Source organism: Macaca thibetana, chromosome 5 (genome assembly GCF_024542745.1).
Source record: "Macaca thibetana thibetana isolate TM-01 chromosome 5, ASM2454274v1, whole genome shotgun sequence".
Taxonomy (NCBI): Eukaryota; Metazoa; Chordata; class Mammalia; order Primates; family Cercopithecidae; genus Macaca; species Macaca thibetana.
The window spans coordinates 126,350,262-126,370,051 of NC_065582.1; the positions used below are offsets into that span (position 1 = coordinate 126,350,262).

At 36.2% G+C, this 19,790-nt stretch overlaps 1 protein-coding gene across 5 annotated transcripts in view; it reads left to right on the top strand.

The window, feature by feature from the left end:
- The window catches only part of MTHFD2L (methylenetetrahydrofolate dehydrogenase (NADP+ dependent) 2 like), a 147,430-nt gene that overhangs the window by 107,009 nt on the left and 20,631 nt on the right, over window positions 1-19,790 (top strand). For all 5 annotated transcript variants that reach the window (XR_007725753.1, XM_050790953.1, XM_050790948.1 and 2 more), the window contains one exon: window positions 14,323-14,448. Coding sequence is in view for 4 of the 5 variants with exons in the window: in XM_050790953.1 (XP_050646910.1) it covers window positions 14,323-14,448 (126 nt within the window). In the remaining variant the exon portion in view is untranslated. The remainder of the gene's footprint in view (window positions 1-14,322; window positions 14,449-19,790) is intronic.

Below are 19,790 nucleotides of genomic sequence, written 5' to 3' on the forward strand. Positions count from 1 at the left end.
TCCAAGGTTATTGAGTTATGAAGCTGGAAAACCTGAAACCTGAACTTAGGCCTTAGATTTTAGCCAGGGAACAAAGGTACCTAGGCAAGTACTTAAAATTGCCATGGCTAGTATTTTTATCATGGATACTATTTTTGTCATGAATAATATTAAAATACATTGTAAAATAGTACTTTGGTATATCATGTGATTTGCTAAGCTTAATATTCTCTATATCAACATTTGTCTAGCAAGATTTCAAGGGCAATATTTTGTATGATGGGTGCAGAAGAAATGAAGTTTTCCTAATTTACAGATTAGGTGGAGTGGAGACGTCATTACTTTTTTTCTTTTAACAAACAAAGCACCATTTAATTTTTCTTTCAAAGTACTTTAAATATGTTGAAGTCAATTATTTATGTGTTAGATTCTGATATTTGTAGATCTGATTTAATTTTTAAAACAGTTCAGTAATTTGGTAACCAATTATTCAGACCATTGTATCTGTATACATCCATTAAATATCCCTCTCAAACTTTATTGACTTTTTCATTAAAATCTTTGAAAGTTACTTGAACATAGTAGAAACTCAGACTTATCTGTGCAGACTCTTCTGTTGCTCCAGAGATTTCATATAAGTATCAAGACATGGTAGGGGCATTTAGTTTTCACTATTATGTTTCTAAACTCCCATCAAATGATTGGTCCTTATCCAACTGCCTACACATGCACTTGCAGAAGTGCCCCTTTTTGCCCAATTGCTTTAATCTCTCTACTACTTCCCTGTCATCCTTAGGTATATAGGAAATGCTAAGACAGTGTCTAAGGCATCTGCCTCAGCCATCCTTCCATCTATTTCATTATTTGGGACCATACCACCTTTCCAACCACTACACAGGCTATAGGAAAAATATATTTTTGTTTTTGGATTTCTGAAACCAAAACTAGGGATTTTGCCAGTTCTCCAAGACACAGTCCAGGGAGCATTGACTAGCAACATCTCCCTGGGAACCTCTGACATCTAAGATCTCACCACTTCTCCAACTCTCCTGACTTTTCTAACTCAACCCTTCCATTTTCTTGTTTGAGTCTGTTCTTCTGAAGTGCTAGGCTTTAGAAATCTTGAAGCTAAGAAGTAAGGTCTCCACTTCTCTTTCCTGTCTCTGTTACTTTTCTGAGTCAATCAACACTGAATGCCTTAGCTGCTGCTAGAATGCTTAACGTTGTAGGAGAAGGGAAAATCTAAGACTGCCTAAGAAGGGAATACTAGGGATAGTAAAAAAGTAATTCACTTTCTAAATATCAGGCCTCATTTCTTTGTATTATCTAGACTATCTGGCTTTCAGGAAGTACAACTTTAAAAGAAAGAAATTGGACTAATTGGTTTTTCAAGTTGAGCTCTGAGGAACCTAAGGGGATTTGGCTGGTAGCAGAGCTCCCCTCCACCTCTTTTCAACTAATATGTTTCTCCTTGCTTTGATTCTTTTACATACTGAGCTTCATAAACAATTTTCCTTTAAATAAATGGTTCTAAAATGTTTGAAACCCATTCCATTCGACTTTAATACTCTGTGAATAACGTGGCAGTTGGTAATATAGACCCGTGCCTATTGTCCCCACTGGCCTGCAGGCTCTCCTCATTCCCCAAATGCACTGGTGTCTGTTTGCAGGAAATTCTTTTTTCTTTTTTCTTTTCTTTTCTTTGGTTTTCTTTTCTTTTCTTTCTTTTTCTCTCTCTCTCTTTTCTTTCTTTTTCTTTTTTTTTTTTGACAGCATATCACTTTGTTGCCCAGGCTGGTGGTACCGTCATGGCTCACTATAGCCTCAACCCACCCCCCACTCCCGCCCACCCTGGCTTAAGCAATCTTCCCACCTCAGCCTCCCAAGTAGTTGGGACCACAACCATGCACCACCATGTCCAGCGTTGTTTGCTTGTTTGTTTGTTTGTTTGATTGTTTTGTGGCAACAAGGTTTCTCTATGTTGCCCAGGCTGGTTTTGAACTACTGGGCTCTAGCGATCCTCCCACCTTGGCCTCTTGAAGTGCTGGGATTACAGGTGCCCTCAGAGAATAAAGTTTGATTGATGGGAGGAAGAAAAGAGAAGCACACATTTGGACCCCGCAGGTCCGTTGACTCTGAAGAAATATGGTCCAAGGCAGAAGGTGATGGAACTACTTGAATGATCATATGAATTTCTGAATATAAAAGGATTCCAAAGTCCTAGATGATCAAATATGGCACAGAGCAGGGCCCTACTGGCCCTGAGCTCTGTAAGGAACCTAGCATCATCCTGGTACCACAAGGAGTAGAAGCTTTGGGGGCATTCAGATATTGTCCTTGGCGTGAATATTATTCTCATGACAGGCATCGTAGGCATATCAGTTCAGATAGGAACCAAAGAAGCCAGGGGAAAGAAAAAGAACAGGAAATGTTCTGTGGTCACTGCCACTGACTCACTGGGTTGTAAACACTTCTTGAGGATTTCTAGAAATAACAGGAGGATAACTGGGAGAAGACACTGAGGTAGTTGTACTATTAATGTAGGCTCTATTTAGCTAGGATGCATTTTAGCCATTATATTACTGTCTGCAAAGCAAATAATGCTGAAGAAACTTTTTCTAATCTAGAAAGAAGCATACATTCATACAAATTCCATTCTAATTATTATCTTTATTTATGTAGTAGGACAATTTCCAGCTGAAGAAGTGATCCACCTGAGTAAGCATTTCCATGGTGTTCCTTTTATACCTGAGTTAGAGTTCTGGTTTTGTTCCCAGCCTTACCTCTGACTCATCATTGTGAAACTAAGAAATCATTTAGCCTCTCAGCACCTCAAAATCTTTCTTCTGTGAATGAGGATAATGGGTAAACCTTTTCTTGCTTCACTGAATTGTTGTGAAGTTTAATTAGATAATGTTTACACAGCCCTTTGAACTCTACTAATTAAAGTGATGTGTAAATATGGTGCTTCCTTTTATCAGGATGGCTTGACTGAGCCATTTCATGAAGAGTTACAGATGACTATGATAGGAGTATCCATGGGGAAGTGATTAATTTTTTTTTAATTCATGTGAACTCAATTCTGAGATTATCAAATACACATATGAAAATACTCAGTTGGGGCTGTAATTAGTGAGAATAAGGACATAGCCTCCCACTAGCTGAAGAGCTAATGGTCACACCTTCACTTTAGGGAAAGCTTAAAGCTTAGCTCCTAGGGTGTAGACTAGTGCTCTGTTTGCTTTAGGTATTGCTATCATTTTTTTCTATGTTACCTTTATTCGGTCTATTTTTGTCTAGGCAATATTGGTGATTTATTTTGTATTTGTCATATAATGAACCATAAAATAGCATATTTACAGTCCTTTGATGAGAAAGACATAAGCCTTAAAGTAATGTGAATCTGTTTAGATTATCCATTGGTTCATTTACTTATCAAAGAGATTTTCACCTGAAACAGAAAAATCTTAGATAAATCAGAAATCTTCTTACTAAGTTTCCCAAGGAGACTATTTGACCCTAATATTATCTTCTCAATTACTTTTGAAATTCTGCATTCATAAGAGACCCTTTCTTTTGCCAGAAATAAGTTCATAAAAGGATTAATTAGCCTGGAGGGAAAAAACACAAGTTTTTCTTCATAAGCCTTCTTTGTGTGTTAGCGTATAATATTTTTGTTAGATAGAATTTTCTAAATGATAATATTATAAGTATGTAGCAATTCAATTTCGTATGCTACTGAATGACTCAGAATTTAGAGTTAACATAGTTTATTGGAAACTTAGAAAACTAATGGGGAGTTTTGAAAACTGCTAAATATCAAAATTGGAGTTTATAGCAGGAAATGTTTCTGTACAATCTAGTAGCTAGTTTTTAATACTTGCATTGCATAATGAATACATTATATATAATAATAAATAATATATAAATAATGTATGAATAAATTATGTGTACTTTCATTACCTATGTACTTCAGGGATATGTCTGCTGATGGACCAGCATAACATAAAAGCCCTTTGAACTGTTTGAAACTTCAAATTCAGAGTCTTGATTTTGTATCTTCTGAAATATGTTTTCTGCCTCAAATCCTCACCAGTATGATATGAGTAGAATTGCAGAAAAATTTCAAATTATTTAGGTCCTGGTTAAATACTTGTGAAAAGTGTGACTTTGCTTTAGTAAACTCTAAGGCATAATAGCAGGAGGTATATAATTGGATATTTCTAGAAGAAGGCAGATAAGTATAGATTATTTTGATCTAAGGAGACACTAAAGAAAACAAAATACAGATCCAAAACTGTAAAACATATAGCCTTAGGGTACACAAAGATAAAATAGAATTCAAATTTGCTACCATGGAGAATGAATATTCTATTTATAGATCTAAGGTCCTGAATGAATCTGTATCCCTACACAATAGGGTTTTTAGGTATTCTTTTTTAAAATAGAAAAATAAATGTTAGTTTTCATCATTAGCTAGTGGTTTTAAGAGGGTATTATGTAAGTTCAGATACAGGTCAATCTGAACCTGGATAGGTGTAGTCCCAATAATGTTGATGATAATATCAAAGTTTTACCCACAAAAATTCTGGCATCTCTTTGATATCTTCAATTTGGGCTTGATTTGGATACAAAGGCATTAGTTAAGTCTACGTCCTTATCCAAACTAGCTATGAATAGGGCATCCTAAGGGATTTTAAGAAAGAGATAATCAGGACATCATTTAATCTGGCAACTCCACTCTCAGAGTATCAAATTAACAGGTGTGGAATCACAGAGGAGGAAAGACTGTATTTCTGTTCTAGGCCTGGACATAAGGAATGTTCAGGAATTATTAGAAATGCCTACCACCTGCATAGTATGTTTATTCCAAGGGGAATGTTGAATAAGAATAGAAGAGTTTAAGGCTGATATGGTTGTACCTGTATCAATCAAAATGTTGTTCTTTAACATTATAAGAAATTTCTCCTTGTGAATTTAAGGGTAAAATGAGAAACTGGGCATTTGATTTCCTTTAAAGCACTTTCATTTTTACATCCTTCAATTTTTTCCTTTATTTTTAATATACTAACTTTTTTTTCAGTGTTCTTTCTGTTTACAGTATCTGTAAATGTCTTTACCGAGTGATTCCCTCTTTAGGGGGTGTTTAATGATTGCTAATGTCTGATTGTTTTATCTGTAGGGGCCTGAATTTGATTTAAGTCTTATTTGATTTTTGTGCCAAGTCCCTTTCAAAATGTTCAAGAGGATGCTAGAAGTCTGGCAATGGCTGTTTCTCATTTCTGCTTTTTCTTGTGTTTTAATTCTTTTATTTCTGGCTTAAGGTTATTCACAAGAAAATGAGAGGAAGCGAGGCTTCATCTGAATCAGTGTTTACTTCTGAATTTTGTCAAAAGGTGTCAAATAACCTATCCTTGAACTCCCTAATGAATTGATTCTTTTTTTGCTTATAGGACTGAATCAGAGTCCAATCTATGTTCACAGGAATGATTTGGGGGATAGCCAAAAGGCATTCAAAATCTACAGCTTGCAAAATACCTCTGATTTCTTATGCAATTAAGAATCTTTGTGTTATGCCTTTTTTTATCCAGTTCTTTTGTATCTGAGCATATGAGCATAATAGATATCGATTTGAGAAGTATGGGTTGTACATTCCTGAAACTATTCCTGATGTCTCTGCAAATTTTATCATGGTGAGGCTTTGGGTACATTTTAATAGTGGCTTTTAGCTCAGAATGGGATGAAGTCTTAAAATTAACAATAAGAGTGTTTTTTTCTTTTTCTGTTCTGACAGGGGCTTAGCTTTATAAGATAATGCACTTTAGGGGTTTCTGGACAGCCAGAAGAAAGGGGAAACAAGCCAGAAGGAGAAGGAGAAACAGGCTGGGAGAAGAATCATAGGATAAAGGTCATTAAGTTTCTGTTGAAGTTTAAAGGAATCTAAAACAGATTAAGTATTTCACTTTTATTTTTTTGCCTCAATAAAGGCATCTTTTAAGGGAACAATTTTGACGTCTGAATAATTTTGGATACTTCCTCAAACACATTAACAATGCAGATTATTGCATGTTTAGAATTTTATTCTTTTATGTTCTAAGGCATCTCTCAAATGAACACTTTTGTTCATACCCAAACTCCTTGAAAATGTCTATTATAATTCTAAATTATCTTTAGTGAAACCAAGCTATTTAGAAAGATAATAAATATAAGAATTTGGGTTAGGGCATAAATACATGTGCAAAGCAAGAGTCTGTCAGAAGGGGAATGGTCTTTGGTTTAAACTGAGCCAAGTCCAGCAGAGTCTAGGAACCATCAGGTGAAAATACCGCTGTGTACCTCCGGCCTCAGCCCCGCATGGCCTGATGGCTGGGCCTTCTCCAGCTGCAAACCTCACACATGTGCAGTTTTCACAGACAGTAAAGTTTGGAGAAATTTCACAAGACACACTGAGAAAAGCACTCATAAGATTTTGGTAAGTGACCTGAGACAAAGTTTTTCCAGAGTTTTGCAAAGTTCAGAGGAGCTCTCTGAATTTCTTGGTCCTCAAGATCAGTTTGATTTTTTTTTTCTATTTTTTTTTTCCAAGTAGAAATGGGGTATCACCATGTTGGTCAGGCTGATCTCAAACTCCTGACCTCAAGTGATACACATCCTTCAGCCTCCCAAAGTGCTGGGATTATAGGCATAAGCCACCATGCCCAGCCTGTCAAGGTCAGTTTGAGGATGGATTTGTCTGGTTTACATCCATTTCCTTTCTGTGAAGTTTGCTTTTATAGAGATACAAAAAAAAAATGATAGGGATAGAGATATATAGTGTAGTTAGTAATAAAACTGATTTCTACCAAGGATAAAACTTATTCAAATCTGATCAATCGAAGGATTCCTTAAAAAGGGCTTTTTATTCATAGAAGACAAAATAAATGCAGTGCATGGGGAACTTTATGTAACAAAATATGGAAGAGGTCAGACTCAATGTGAGCCATACCTCATCACAACAGTCAGAGAGACCAACAGCTCCTTACCCTAGCAGGAATTTCAGTAGACCACAAGGCACTCATGCTTTTTGACTCAAGGTCTGGGATCATGTACAAGAGAAGTTTTTGACTAGATCTTTGTGGATCTTTAAGATTATTGAATGCTGGTTCCCCAAAAATATTACCCGAACAATTCAATGATATGACAAATCTTAGTTTATGGTTACTGTAGCATGGGTGAGAACTGCATTGACAGAGTCTTAGTAGCAGTGGTATGCTGAAGCTTGCTCCACCAGCCTGTGAGATTGTTTCTGAGCATCTCTTCCCCAATCCATGTTCAGTGAGTTCACATTAGTAGCTTGAAGTCAGCCATGGTAGGACTATTTATGTTATAGAAATCATCAAATTCTACACATCAGAGGTATTTTTTCTCTTGGAGAACCAGTTAAACTTAGTAACATGTTAGGGTGTGGGGGCAAAGTTGAAGCATTTATAAGATGTTAGAGTTTGTTTCAAAGCAAGTCTTTATTTTTTTTGTTTGTCTACTTTAAGTTCCAGGATACATGTGCAGAATGTGCAGATTTGTTACATAGGTATCTGTGTGCCATGGTAGTTTGCTGCACCTATCAAGGCATCACCTAGGTTTTAAGCCCTGCATAGGTTAGCTATTTGTCCTGATGCTTACCCCACCCCCAACAGGCCCCAATGTTTGTTGTTCCCCTCCCTGTGTCCATGTGTTCTCATTATTCAACTCCCACTTATGAATGAGAACATGCAGTGTTTGATTTTCTGTTCCTGTGCTAGTTTGCTGAGGATGATGGCTTCCAGCTTCATCCATGTCCCTGCAAAGGACATGATCTCCTTCCCTTTTGTGGCTGCATAGTATTCCATGGTGTATATGTACCACATGTTCTTTATCCAGTCTATCGTTGATGGGCATTTGGGTTGTTTCCAAGTCTTTGCTTTTGTAAATAGTGCTGCAATAAACATACGTGTGCATGTGTCTTTATAGTAGAATGATTTATAATCCTTGAATATATATCCAGTAATGGGATTGCTGGGTCAAATGGTATTTCTGGTTCTGGATCCTCGAGGAATCACCACTCTGTCTTGCACAATGGTTGAACTAATTTATAGTCCCACTAACAATGTAAAAGGGTTCCTATCTCTCCACAGCCTCACCAGCATGTTGTTTCTTGACTTTTTAGTAATTGCCTTTCTGACTGGTGTGAGATGGTATCTCACTGTGCTTTTGATTTGCATTTCTCTAATGATCAGTGATGTTGAGCTTTTTTTTCATATGGATGATGGACATATAAATGTCTTTTTTTTTGAGGAACGCCTGTTCATATCCTTTGCCTACTTTTTGATGGGGTTGTTTTTTTCTTGCAAATTTTTTAAAATTCCTTGTAAATTCTGGATATTAGACCTTTGTCATATGGTAGATTGCAAAAATTTTCTCCTATTCTGTAGGTTGCCTGTTCACTTTGATGATAGTTTCTTTTGTTGTGCAGGAGCTCTTTAGTTTTAGATCCCATTTGTTGATTTTAGCTTTTGTTGCAACTGCTTTTGGTGGTTTAATTATAAGTCTCTGTCCATGCCTGTGTCCTGAGTTGTATTGCAAGGCAAGTCTTTTAACATGCCTTGTGGAGGCTTGCTTAGAATTGGATGATTATAATATGAAAGTTTAGGATTGGTGGATACAAAGAGAGGATTTTGAAGCAAGGGTTTCAAAACATCCTACAGAATCAGCTATTTGATGCTACCTACTGAAAAATCAAAAGGTTTAATATTCATTAAATGAGTTTTTCATAAGTTCCTGAGACAAAATCACTTTCAGATTTCATCTTTCTGAGCAAGACTTTCCTGGAGTAAGAAAGTTATGTAGATGAAGACAGCTGAATAATAAAATAATGTTAATATTACAGCTTATAATATATAAGCTATGTGAGCGGAGATGGTTTTGGTTCTCACATATAATGCTTGAGCCCTCAAATTATGTATAAAAATTAAGAATTGGTTCCCATGGAATTATGACAGCAACAACAGAAAAAGTAAACTCATAGGAATCATTCACTTGAAATCATTCATTTTCAACTCTAACAAAAAGAAAAATATCCTGACTGTGCATCCTAATGATATATGTCTTTTATTTATCTAATATTTAAGTAGATTTTAATTCTATGTTATCACATGACAAGAATTTATATTGCATTTGTATACTTGGGAAATTAAACACATCAAGTCTTAGAAATTTCTTTTCAATATCTATAAAAATATACTAATTGAGCAACTATGTGCTTCCAATCATTTGCCTGTACAAGACAGCAATGTAAGTGGACTACTCAGTGTATTTAGCCTGACTAAAATAGAGATTTTGAATGTTTGTCATAATTCCAACCATTAAATGTAATTTATATAATTTCTCTATCTTCTTAAGTAGAATGAATGATAGAGTCAAAGGTCAACACAACTTCAGAGATGAATTACTTGGAAAAAGAAAGAAGAGGTTTTTTTTTTTTTTAATTTGAAAGGACAAAGGAGAATGTTTAAGTCATAGAATTGAAAGGCATAACTAATGCAGAAGTTTATAAGTCTGACAGAAGCTTAGAGAAGACCTAGATGCTTCCGTAGTCCCAACACCATGACGACAGCATGGAGGAGCAAAAGGGGTCCCAGTACCTCTATCACTTGCATAAGAATGGTGAGACAGAACACTCACACAAATCAACCAACGCAGATATGCAGCAAGAATAAACAGAAGCCTAGAATCCTTGGTGAGCCAGCTTCCCAAGGCTCAGGAAACTGCCCAGGGCGAATGGAGTGTCATCGGTGCTTGCCCCATTGTGACACAGCTGAGGGAACTCAGTACACCCTAGACACCACTTGAATTGCTGAGCTCAAGCACTGGGGAACATCCCATTCTAGGAGGGAGGAGGACATAGCCTAGACTGTACCCAACACTTTCTCTTTATCTCAAGATGCCCCATTCTAGAACTAGAACGGGATAAAGAGAAAGTCTCTGTTAAGTGGCAGGGGAAAGAGCTGGGGCAGCCAAGGTAATCTGGGGACTTGTCTTCCTACAACTAACCTTCCCAGTTCAATCCCTTCTTTATTTTGAATATTGCTAGTAAGAAATAAGGACACGTTACAGTTTCTCTTTGTGGTATATTATCCTTAGAATATCTTTTACTGAACTAAAAGATCCTCCCTCCCTTTGTGTTTTTTCCTTTCTTCTCTCTGAAACCATATAGAGTAAAATCTTCCTGATTTGCAGTTTTTAGCATATTGAAGAAACTACTCTAGTTATTGGGGTTTTCTTGTTTTGTTTTTAGGTGTATGCATTTGTTTGTTTGTTTCTGAGATAGGTAGCCTAAGTTCATTTAACCATTCCTCTAGTGCAGAGGTTTTCACTGTGTGGTCAGTGCACTGATGATGGTCAGTGACTATTTCTTACCCTCTGCTCACTGTATGTTATAGGTCTGCAAGAAGATAGGAAGCTTGCACCAAACTATAAATCAACACACCACTTATTTCATTGAAAAATTCAGCCGGGCACGGTGGCTCAAGCCTGTAATCCCAGCACTTTGGGAGGCCGAGACGGGCGGATCACAAGGTCAGGAGATCGAGACCATCCTGGCTAATCCGGTGAAACCCCGTCTCTACTAAAAAATACAAAAAACTAGCCGGGCGAGGTGGCGGACGCCTGTAGTCCCAGCTGCTCCGGAGGCTGAGGCAGGAGAAGGGCGTGAACCCGGGAGGCGGAGCTTGCAGTGAGCTGAGATCCGGCCACTGCACTCCAGCCTGGGTGACAGAGTGAGACTCCATCTCAAAAAAAAAAAAAAAAAAAAAAAAAAAAGATTCTTCCTACAAAAAGTATAATAAAGTTAGCTGAATTAAACTGTGTTTACTGAGATAGTTGCTTTATATTGTGGCACAAGATTTTATCTTATTGCAGATCAGTAATAATTAATTGAGCCAGCTAGTTTGATAGCAAGTGATAAGAATTTGACATGATTTCTAGACTGGTTCTAATCATTCTTCCCTACACCAGCCTCTGAAGTACAACCAACTATTCCAGAGAGTTTGCTAAAAATATATTGGAAAATATTACATCCTTGTATCTGGAGGCCATCTTAGTTTTGTATTGAGTTTTTAATCAAGTACAGCACTTCATGAGAATTATACATTTGTTCCCATTCAGATTATTCTTGATACTTATAATCTATCATTCCAAAATTACAACCCAGTAGCCATTCTGTCCAATTTTGTGTCATTTGCAAATATGGGCTATGTAGCTACTGGTATGTTAAAAAAAAAAAAAAAAAAAAAAAAAAAAAAAAAAAAAAAGTCACTTAGACACCACCTTTAAAAAATTTTTTTCCTGAGTCCATGGTTCAGCTGATCAGTTATAGTAACCTTGACTCACTCATTTCTGATGATCTTTCTGGGGCCTGATCAAGCATCTGCCCTTACTGGTTGTTGACAGGGAACTGATCAGTCTATTATGGCCTCAGCTAAAGTAACTCAGCTTTCCTCTACGGTACTTGTATCCTTCAGCAGACTAGCTTGAATTTGTTCTCATGGCCGTGATGTGGTTCCAAGAGAGGCAAGAAGCACACAACACCCTTGTAAGGATCAGTCCCACCGCTGGCCTAGAGTAAAGCAGAAAAAAGGTGAAAATGGATCTAGAGGAGAACAAAGATAAAACCATCACAATGCCAATGTGTTCTTCCAAATTATTTATTAAAATTTGAACATGGTATTGACAAATACTTTTCACAGAAGATCTCAATAGACCTTACAAATGCATTGGTCAACAGTTTCGTAATATGTTATTTAACTACCTATGATTCTACCAATAGATGCTTTCATCTAACCTATATTTTTCCATTCATAAGAGTGCAGTGAAAAGTTTTCTAAAATTTGATGCTGTAATTAAGAAGTTGCCTATCGTTTTCTGAACATAAATGACCATCACTGCATTATTTATAATAGCAAAATATTAGAAACACTGCAGGAATGAATACATTTTTATGGTAATCCATATAATGAATTAGTTCATATAGCTTCTAATTTTCAAATAAAATGAAATGGGAAAATGCTCACATTTTAATGTAATAACAGAGTGGTGAGATACATAGTGAGACACAACATTAAGGAAATGCAGGTTTCATATTTTATATTTAATATGTAAATATTTTGAAATCCTAGAAAGGAATACACTAAAAATACAAATACTTATTTTCTTTGGAGAGTAAGATAATAGTGATTTTTATTTTCATATTAAATTTTTACATATTTTCCAAATTTTCTACAGTGGACATATAAAGCATCACTATCCAAAAAAGATAAACATTTAAAGGTTTTTTTCCATTTTGTAATTTTCCTGGGAATTAAAATCAAGCTCACACTTTCCTCTATTTTGAAAATTTTGCCATTTGTTCATTGCCATTTAATATTCTCTGAGATGTTATAATAATCAGAGGGAAATTGGGATCTTTGCCATTAGCATAGAGGCTGGACAATAATAACTATTTTATGAATATTTTTATCTTGAATTTTTTTTTCTGCAGCTATACTCAATGTATGTCTTCTTTTTCTATTGGATACCAAGAAGAAAGAGGATTTTATGACTATTTGGAGCGAGGCATAGTACCTATGTCAGAACCAATAAAAAAGATAAGTTCTATATCACAGGATAGGAATGCAAGGGAAAAATACATCTCAAACATTGGTGACTCTTCTGTCACATCATTATGAGACTAAAGAAGCTATCCCATAGCTACATCTATGTTGACATTGACCATTTGTTTATAGCCTTTAAACTCTTGCTAGCAGTAAAAATCATGTTACAAGGTGACATTTAAGCCATCCGTAATGCTTAAATGGATAGTACAGGTGCTAGAATGTCTCTAACAACACAGTGGGTAGGCTTTTCCCGCAAGAGATCTAGAATCCGAATGTGAGCAAATAACCTACCAGACACCATGTCCATCAGAAGCATTGTGATAGAATAATAAAGATGAGCACAGAGTCTTTGATTCTCCTCCCACTGAGAAGTGGAGTCTCTTTTCTTCCTCCTGATCTGAGTGGACTGTGTTACTTCTTGACCAATAGTATATGACAGAAGTGACATTATGCTAGTTTCCCGGTCCAAGCATTAAGAGGCTGGTAACTAATACTTCTTGTCTCCTGGAACACTCACTCTTGGAAACCAGCTGCCAGTCTGTGAGAAACTAAGCCCCATGGAGAGTTCATGCATATGTGTTCCGTTGACAGCCTTAACTATGCTCCTAACCAATCACAAGCATCCTCTGCAACCATGTAAGTGAGTCCTTTTAGCCTGTCATGTCTTTAGATGACTCTAGCTTCAGACACTATCTGACTCCAATTACATGAAAGATCCTAAGCCAAATACATCCAGATGAACTCAGTCAACCCACAGAATCATAAGACATAGTAATAAATTGTTGCTTTAATCTACTAAATTTGTGGTTGGATTGTTCAATGTTATTTTTTTAAAAACTGGAACATTAATCTTAGCCGGTACTGTTGTACTTGAAACAAAATTTTAAAATAATTGCAGGAAATAGATGATGACATAAGATCTCTGTAGATCTGTCTTTTAAACTGGAACAGACCAATAGTGAGGAGAGCTTACTATACATTACACCTTTCAGAATCATACAGACATCGTGATCCAAAGAAACCAAGAAAAAATAAAATGAAAGCTCAAGATAGCACTTAGAACTTCATGTTTGGAGTTGATGAGATGCCATTATGAGTATGGCATTTTACTGTTTACGACAACCCTGGGGAATATGAATTATTATTATCCTCATTCTTTTCTTTCCCCCTCCCTTCCTTTCTATCTCTCTCCCTTCCTCCCTCCCTTCCTCCCTTTCTTTCTTTCCCTCCTTCCAATTTCCAAGTTGCTTTCACTGTGCTCCACTCCACCACACCTCAGCAGGAGCCTGTCTCATGTCCGCAATCTCCCCATGCCATTCATAGTATGTGACATACAAAAGGATGCTGCTCAAGCAGGTATCCCTGCGATGTCAGGTGAGCGATCTCTGAGGTGAGAGGGTAACTCCTGCAGGATTTCATCCTCAGAAGCCCTTATGTGCTGCCTTAATCATCTTTGTTCTTCTCTCAGATCAGAAACGATCAATGGCCTGTTTTTTAAGGAACAACGTATTACACACACATATATATGTGTGTTATACACACATATATACACACATATATATACACACACATATATATACACACATATATATGTGTGTGTGTATATATATATAAGCCTACCAAACATATTTATAAACATGTGTTATGCTGAAGGACAAACAACTCTTTTTGTTTTCAGGTATTCCAAAGTTGATTACGTCTGATATGGTTAAAGAAGGTGCTGCTGTAATTGATGTGGGTATCAACTACGTCCGTGATCCACTGACAGGAAAGACAAAATTAGTTGGAGATGTGGACTTTGAAGGTAATAAACCAATATCTTTTGATAAGTGAAGATTTAAAAAAATTCCACCTTACATATTTTAAAAATAGAGAAGTTTCATTTATGGGGGAATTATTAACTTATTAATCATTACCTCTTTCTTCTGAGGGAAAAGAGTTCAATCAGACTTAAATATTTACTCTCTCCCTCCCTCTCTCTTTCCCTCCCTTTTATCCTTCCTTTCTTCCTTTTCTCCCTCTCTTCTAATTGTATCATTAATATTTGGTTTAGGGATCAAATTTCTTGTAGTACAGTTTTTATTGATAGAATACAGCTGGCCTTTTATAGACCTGGGCATTGTTTTGAATTTTGGGAGTTGTCATCTTACTCTACGCTTAGTCAAATATGCTCTATTCTCAGCCATTCACTCTTAGAGCCAGAAGGCACCTTAGGATGTGTCTGCCAACCTTAACTATATTTCAGATCTAAGTAGTTATCTAGATAGTTGAAGTCAGTGTTTTTCACTTGTGTTTTAGAGAGAATAAAGAAAAGGAACTAAGCTAGTTATTGTGGTCAATGAAAGATATAAGGCAACAAATACGTAGCAATAAAAAAAAATTCTAACCCAGTCTTCTCTTTACAAAAGGGGAAACTGGGCCCCAAGACTGATGTATTTCTAGGTGCCTGACCCTCTAATCTGATTTTACTTCCATTATCTTTGTCAGATGTTTACCTGCATTCAGATTTTCAGTGTCACCTAGGAATCTTAGATGTCTATGAAGGCACAAATATGGTTAAGCAAGTGGTGACATTTTTATGTTAGAAATATTTTTTGTATAAGACTGATTATTCTGGCCAAAAAATACAGTGCCACATCAAGAACTTCGTTAGTTATAGGTGTGCCCTTCCTACAGGGAAACTGAAAAGAATGGGTGGTGCCATTTTAAAAATAATTTAGATTTTGAATTTTCACTTAGAACCTGCTCATCAGCTGAGAGTTTACCCAAATTCTAGCATATCGTTGAATAAAATAGAAAATGCAGTTAGAAGTGTCCTAGGATACTGGCCTTATATATGTGAGATTCTAAGATACATCAGGGACCAGATCCAAGTAAGCCATTTGAGCCTAAAAGAAAAAGAAAACCCTGAGGACACATATGTGCAACAATGCATTCTAGAGACAAAATGGTGTAAACAAGAGCAGAGTACAGATGTACCTTACCAAAGAAAACACTGCTGCCCTCATTGGCTCTAATACATAGCGTCCCTGACATGGTTGGAACTCTATTCTAGCAGTGATGGCTCTCGACATGAACATGTGTATCTGTATGCGTATACCTATGTCTGTGTGTGTGTTGTGTACATGCTGAAATCAATAGGGAATGACCTCATTTATTTATTTAATCTTTCATGTTCAGTCACTTAGGTCAGATGTGAGTAACTTATTTGAATTTCTCAACTTGAAAGAGTAAAGTGCATTTTATTTTAAAACCTGGCCTTATTTATTTTCTTTACTGTCATTCTGTTTCTTGATAACATTATAGTTATGTGTTCATTGCAAAATTACCACATTTGTGATGCACCCAGATGGCATTGACAACATGAGATAACCAGCTTGAGGCAAGAAAAGCAGGGATGTTTGCAGTTCACAGCCTTGACCGCCTGTAAGGCAAGCTTACCCAGCAGTTCAGTTTAGCACGTTTTATAAGACTCTTCTCTCATAGAGTATTTTTTTGGTCTCATATCACTTCCATGCTTTCTTATTTTTAAGTTAGAATGTTTTTTGCTGAAAGTAAAAAGTATTCTGAAAGCAAATTTTACATAAGCATTTTTGGTGGGTGTGTACACTTAGTAGCACATATAGATACTCCATGTCACATGAAGTCTAACTTGGTAATGACTATTAAATCAAGTTGTAGTTCTGTGTATCTAAGTATATATAAAACATTTAAAAAGGAAATGGAAAAGAGACAAAGATATGAGATGAACAGGGCTGGGAGACCTAGCCTGTTGCCCTATAGCTTTACCACCTCACTAGCTGTCAGTGTTATCAGTTAAATGATAGCAATTATATTAGTGGCTCCATTCAGCTCTGCTGTTTGGGGTATCTTGGACATCCAACAGAGCATTACCAAACAATCATGTAAAAGCACAGAAACTTTCACCTGGAAGGTCAAGATTTTCTAATCCTATCATAAAAGACACCCATATTATTAGTTGTATCTAGCTTGCCAGCTTGCTGGTTCATGGAGCCAGAGTACTAATGAGGACCTGGACTTGGTAAAGAAGGCTTTGCCAGTGAGGCCATGACTCAGCCACCCATAGGAGCAGGCAAGTGATAGGTTTTGACATGTTGCTCTTCAAGTTGTTCATCAGGACTTACCCTGAGGTGAGGGATGATCCCCCAACTGAGAGGGAAGAACTTTAAGATGGGTTATGCTACAAAACTCGTAAGTAACATTTGGCTTCAAATTGCCACAGGGAAAGTGTGGTGGCTGCTTTGTGAGTATTGGTGAAAAGTTTCACTATAACTATAGCCAAGATAAACAAAATAGATGTAGATAAAATCAATCGTTGAAGTAAATTGTCCTTGCAGAAATATTTGTTTCATTAGTAAAGAAAACTGGGTGACCCAGTTAAAGTAGATAACATTGATGGGAATGATTTATCTACATAAATGAGCAAAATGGCTGTGATGGAAAGGATGACAATGTCCCAGAGGATGTAAAAAACTTCACATTAAAGGAAACTGCAGAGAAATTTCATGCCATTGAAAGGGCAAAGGATAAAATATTGGAAGCTGATTCATACTTAGAAAGGAATCTGCCAGTTCACCAAGGCATAGAAAAGATGCTTGCTCCTAATCAGTTGTATGACCAAGAAAAGGCAAGAACCATTCAAACTATACTTCGCAAAATGTTTACAGAGAAAAAAACAGTTCAGTTCTCAATGTTTTCAGCATTTTAAGTTGCATTCTTTTTTTAAATATTAGTTTAATTTTGCTAGTAGTTTTACTATTAGTGAATACTAGTTTTACTATTAGTTTTACTACTAGTAAATAGTAATATTTGTTTTACTATTATCAGTAATATTAATTTTACTGTTATTTTTATCCACTATATATTTATAAAACACAGTAAGAGAACTTTTAATGTTTTGACAAAATAATTTTAAAGGTCACTAAACAAATATAATTTCTCCCATTGACTATTAAAATTGCTTTGCACTGTTTCAACAGTCATCTTTGTGGTCTTACACCCCTGTGAAAATTGAGCACTGCCTGTATTTTTCTCTGTGTCCAATTAAGTCTCATAAAATTAGTGATCATATAGTTCAAATCAATATCCAATGCCATAATCACTTCTACTACATGATTATTCAGTTGTTTGGTTACAGTTTCTCACTATTACTATTACTGTCCAGGTAGGTTGTTCACTGTGGAAGGTAATGTGTGCTAAGCACCTTGCCAACCAGTATGTTCTTTTCCTCAACATATATCCAAGTTAGGCCTTTCCTGCAATGCCATGCCTCTCTGGATGTTTTGGGAAATAAATAGGGCTTTAAAGTTATTACTAAATTGAAGTGCTATTTTGTTTTGTATTGATTTCCAATTAAGAACTTGACAGTTCATCAATATGTCCAGCTTCTGACAAACGCTTAACATTCCTCTTCTGTTACTTGAACATACTTCCTCCCTCCTAACTTATGACATTAAAAGAAGAAACAGTATTTAAAAGCATCTGTGATAAAATTATTTTGCATGTCAAGAATTATTTTTCATTACTAATAATCATACAGTGAATAATCTATTAATTTATAAATTTACATTTGGTATATAGATTATTACTTTTTACGCTTAGGTATACCTACTTTCATGGGCATTTTTTTTAAACCATTTTCTATTGTAGCTTTGAAAGAAACTTCATACACTTCTGACAAAGACGGCTGTATTCTCAAAAGATATAAATGAGATTATGTGCTATGAGTAGTAAATAGCTTCTTATGAATAATACATCGGAAAATAGTGTATAGTTCTAGGCTCAAAAACTCGTAATTGTACTGTTCTTAATTCATCAAATGGATTTGTTCAGCTGAACAGTCTAATTAATTACTTCCATGCTGTTAATTCAATTAACCGTGCTCTTATAGGTGAATTCTCGGGCCTCATTTATTTCTCATAACTAACACAAAGACATTTCTCTACACTTTTGAAGCTTTAGTAGCTTTGCTTCAATTTTATGATGCTTCCTACAGGGATTGAGGTGGAATAAGAAGAACTGGAGTGTCTATTCCCTGTTGTCTGCCATCTCTCCTCCCTGTCTTCCAACTCTGACAATGCTTTTCCACTCATTGGTTTATACTAAAACAAGGAATAAAATAAGACAAGAAAGAATTGGTGTTGTAAAGAAAGCAAAAAGATAGGAAAGAGAAATGGCATGTAGGCATTTTTGTTAAAATCAAAATAGATGAGATTAATGTCTAAGAGTGACTTTCGTCTCTCTACTGTCTTAACATAATTGGATAGTAAGATTTAAAGTGATAAGTCTTTGTAAAGGTGGTAAGTCTAATGTAAAGGTACATTATATTGTTGATGACACTGGTTTAAATTACAAAAGTAAAGAAGTCACACTTTATGGAAAAGAATGTCTACTCCTCTAACGCAACTGACATTATCATTATATTTTGTACTAAAGTTGCTTCCAGATATTTTATGTATGCATCAACTATATAGTTTGAGGAATATATATGACTTATGCACTTAAACTTGTTTTACTGATTTGCCTTGCTGAGGTTCTGATTTATGGTTATGTTCAGTGAATATATCATTATTTGGTTCACCCTTTCTCTATTGTTAAACTCTTAGGTTGTTTCCTTTTTTTTCCTTTTAAGTATTATACTTGAGTATAGGTGAAGGGCTGTAACAAAGGGAAACCAAAATGCATAGCCAAGATAATTTGGCTAGCCAGGCATGGTGGCTCACACCTGTAATCCCAACACTTTGGGAGACGGAGGCAGGTGGATCACTTGAGTGCAGGAGTTGGGGACCAGTCTGGCCAATGTGGTGAAACCCCGCCTCTACTAAAAATACAAAAATTCGCTGGATGTGGTGGTGCACTCCTGTAATCCCAGCTACTCAAGAGGCTGATAAAGGAGAATTGCTTAAACCCGGGAGGCAGAGGTTGCAGTGAGCCAAGATCGTGCCACTGCACTCTAGCCTAGGTGACACAGTGAGACTGTGTCTGAAAAAAAAGATAATTTTGCTATTTCCCACGAAAGTCTGAATTAGGGAGGCAGACAATGGAGTTAGGCAGCTATGCATCATTCAGGGATACTGTTTTCTCCTATCCTACTGTTTCTATTAGTTTGCCATAGCTGCCATAACA